General features: G+C 39.2%; 1 protein-coding gene across 1 annotated transcript; it reads right to left on the reverse strand.

Moving 5' to 3' along the window:
• Positions 1-717: 717 nt before the first annotated feature.
• Positions 718-2,427, reverse strand: LOC124364369 (SOX domain-containing protein dichaete-like). Its single transcript, XM_046819771.1, has one exon. It carries the CDS (start codon positions 2,405-2,407, stop codon positions 1,607-1,609), a length of 801 nt encoding a protein of 266 aa, XP_046675727.1. The 5' UTR covers positions 2,408-2,427; the 3' UTR covers positions 718-1,606.
• Between the last annotated feature and the right edge of the window lie 716 nt (positions 2,428-3,143).

Raw genomic sequence — 3,143 nt, forward strand, 5'->3', positions numbered from 1 at the left:
TGTTTTAGTTAAGAAGATTGTAAGAACGTGCTATTTATTAATATAGTAGCAATGCAAAAGTTTGGAAACCTTTCTTTTGTCACCCTTAACAATATTGCCGCCCTTGATAACATCTTGTACAGTCAAACTTCTCCCCCAGGTTACGAAATTACCTTCCAATTTTTTATGAACATAAGTATTTGATGACATTGGCTAAATTAAATTATGTTTGGTTAAATTATCACTTTAAAAAATTAAATTTTTCTTCACTATTGAGTATTAACTTCGAAGACATTTTCCTTATTTGTAAAGAAAATAAAATTTGAATATTTCAATAAACCTAATGGTAAAGCTGTGGCAATTCAGGTGCAATAAAATAATTACATAGAATTTCCATAAACATCACATTATTTATTGTACGATCTTTACATATTTATACACATTAAATACATATGTATAATGAAAAGTTCAAACCTTTGGCATCCAATAATAAGAATAACATTAACTTATATACATGACTAATAAAAAGTTGTAAAACATAAAGTCAAACAGCAGTCTGAATCGGTGGTATAACAAAATCAACTTAACTAACATGGTTTCAGATAAACACAAACAGAATAAAACATGACCTCCTTACAAACAAGTAAGCTAAACAGTAGAAAAACGTGTAATACAAATATTACATTTATAGCATAATAAATTAACTGTTGATAAAGCTACAAAGAAATGTGCCTATGCAATAAATATTTGCAATAAATAGATGCAATAATAGCGCACATGTTAATTTCTGAACGAATTGATATTTTAACTGTTTGTACAAGATTTATTTTGATTTAAGTTCACTATAAATGTTACTCTAGAAATACAACTAAAAATTAGCCACTGTTCATAATGATCAATAACTATGAAATAAATAATATTTTAGAGCAATCACAGACTTCAAATTCGTAAATATATAAAATCACATGTAAACTCAACTCACAAGATAACGTTGACGTACATTTGAAAATGAGCATGTTGTCTCTTGCCTACAAGGTTAATAGAGATGAATAGGCTAAAGTAATAACACTATTTGTGAATCTTTACACTTCCGGTACGTTAACACTGTGGTATTAAAATGTTACGATGTATGTAAAATTTAACTTGTTATTTACGATTATGAAATTTTTAATCTATATTTCAAGATGGTAATCATAAAATTATGGGGATTATTAACGTTATTTGTAATCTTTTTATAATTTCTTGCAATATGTGAGAAATCAAACAAATTTTTAAAATTATATTAGAGAAGTTTCTTAGATTTGAAAGGTAATATTAATTTTTTTTAAATATTTGCCATTATAATTAAAGCATGTAGGCCTATGTAAATCGGGTCGGTTAAAACACTATTAAATATGATATTAATGAATAATTTTAAATGTAAACAATATCTGTACACCTTTACATAAATTAACAATAGTCTCTTGATTCCATATAAATAATTAACACTTTATCCTGGAGATTGCGGACACAGAAGCTGCAAATTGCCGAGTTAAAACACTGAACAAGGTTTTGGTTGGGGAGAAAACGTGATGTGAGTGATGCCTATCCTAGGGTAACTCAGTCCTCAGGTGTCTTACCTCGACACTTAGTAGATGACGGGCACGGGTCTCCGGAGCTGGTCGATGTCCAAGGGGGCGGGTGCCGACGTGGGTGTAGTCCCCGGGCTCGATCCTGGACTCTGGTGGCCCGATCCGAACAGGAAGTGCGGATGAGGCTGGTGGTGGAAGAACGAGAGCGGAGGTGGAGGCATGCTTTTGCCGCTGGACGGTGTCGGGTAAAGTGATGAGTAGAGTGAGCTGACGACGGCGACGGCGGGATTGGAGGCGTACTTTTGGGCCTCCGTGGAGACGGCAGCGGCGGCGGCTTGGTTCTGCACCAGTTTCGAGAGATGGACGGCGTCGAAGGCTGACCCGAAGTAGGGCGGGATGGGAGAGTAGGCTGCCGAGATGCTCTCCAGGTGAGGGCTCGGGGAGGCGAAGTACGGCGGGAGCGGAAAGCTCGGGAAGGCCGCCCCCGTGGAGGGACCCATCCCGGGGTGTAAAGTCGGGGACCCTTTGGACACCATGGTCTGTCCTGGGCTCTTCGGCTTCCGGCGGGGCCTGTACTTGTAGTCGGGATGCTCCTTCATGTGCATCGCCCTCAGTCTCTTCGCTTCATCGATGAAGGGTCTCTTCTCCATCTCTGTGAGCAACTTCCACTCCGCACCCAGACGCTTGGAGATCTCAGAGTTGTGCATCTTCGGATTGTCCAGGGCGATCTTCCTCCTCTGTATCCTGGACCAGACCATGAACGCGTTCATGGGTCGCTTGATGTGCTGCTCCATGGAACTCTGACTGTCCAAGGTGGGGGTCATCGTGAAACCCGTGTATCCGTGAGGACTCGTCATCGTGGTACTGGTCGAGTCGATCGTGAACACTGAACTGCGGTAGCGTGGCATGGCAGGTCTCTCCCCTCCCCACCCCCGGACAGGGGCGTGGCCTCCTTCGCCAATCAGGGGTCCGCTCTCTCGCCACGCCCCCTCCGCCCATTGGATACCGGTCCCAGGTACAGAATTGCCACTGCATTGTCGGACACAATGGACAATAATAAATCAGAGTAGTCAGTTTCTTTACTTTTCATTGTCCCGCACACAGCCTATAACGAGTGTATTACACATATGTTACCAAACATTGTTACCCGAATAAAATGACTTTAAAATCCATAATTTAGAGTTAGTTTAGCCTCTCGCGGTACAGCACGCTGGTCTGGACATTGAGTCTTGTTTATGTCCGTCTGTCTTCCGTACCTCTTCTGATCCTCCGCACTCCACTCACTGTCGTTTTCTTTTATCTTCTTCGTTCATATGAAATTTTCTTTTATAAATGTCGTACTTATTACAGCCTACGACCAATCTTATTTGTTTTCAACATACGAGTTACGCGCATGTTTAACGAAAATAAATACTACCAACCCATTCATAGCATTTAATAATTAAAATTATATACCTTGTTTGAAGAATTTTAGTAAAAAACATGAAACTGAAGAATTTTAATTTATTAGTCTATATACCTACATTAGTTACCCATCTTGAGATTTTTCGATCTGCTACCAGAATTCTAAATTTATTTAATTAATTTTTAAAA

This window comes from Homalodisca vitripennis, chromosome 6 (genome assembly GCF_021130785.1).
Source record: "Homalodisca vitripennis isolate AUS2020 chromosome 6, UT_GWSS_2.1, whole genome shotgun sequence".
In the NCBI taxonomy this organism is placed as follows: domain Eukaryota; kingdom Metazoa; phylum Arthropoda; class Insecta; order Hemiptera; family Cicadellidae; genus Homalodisca; species Homalodisca vitripennis.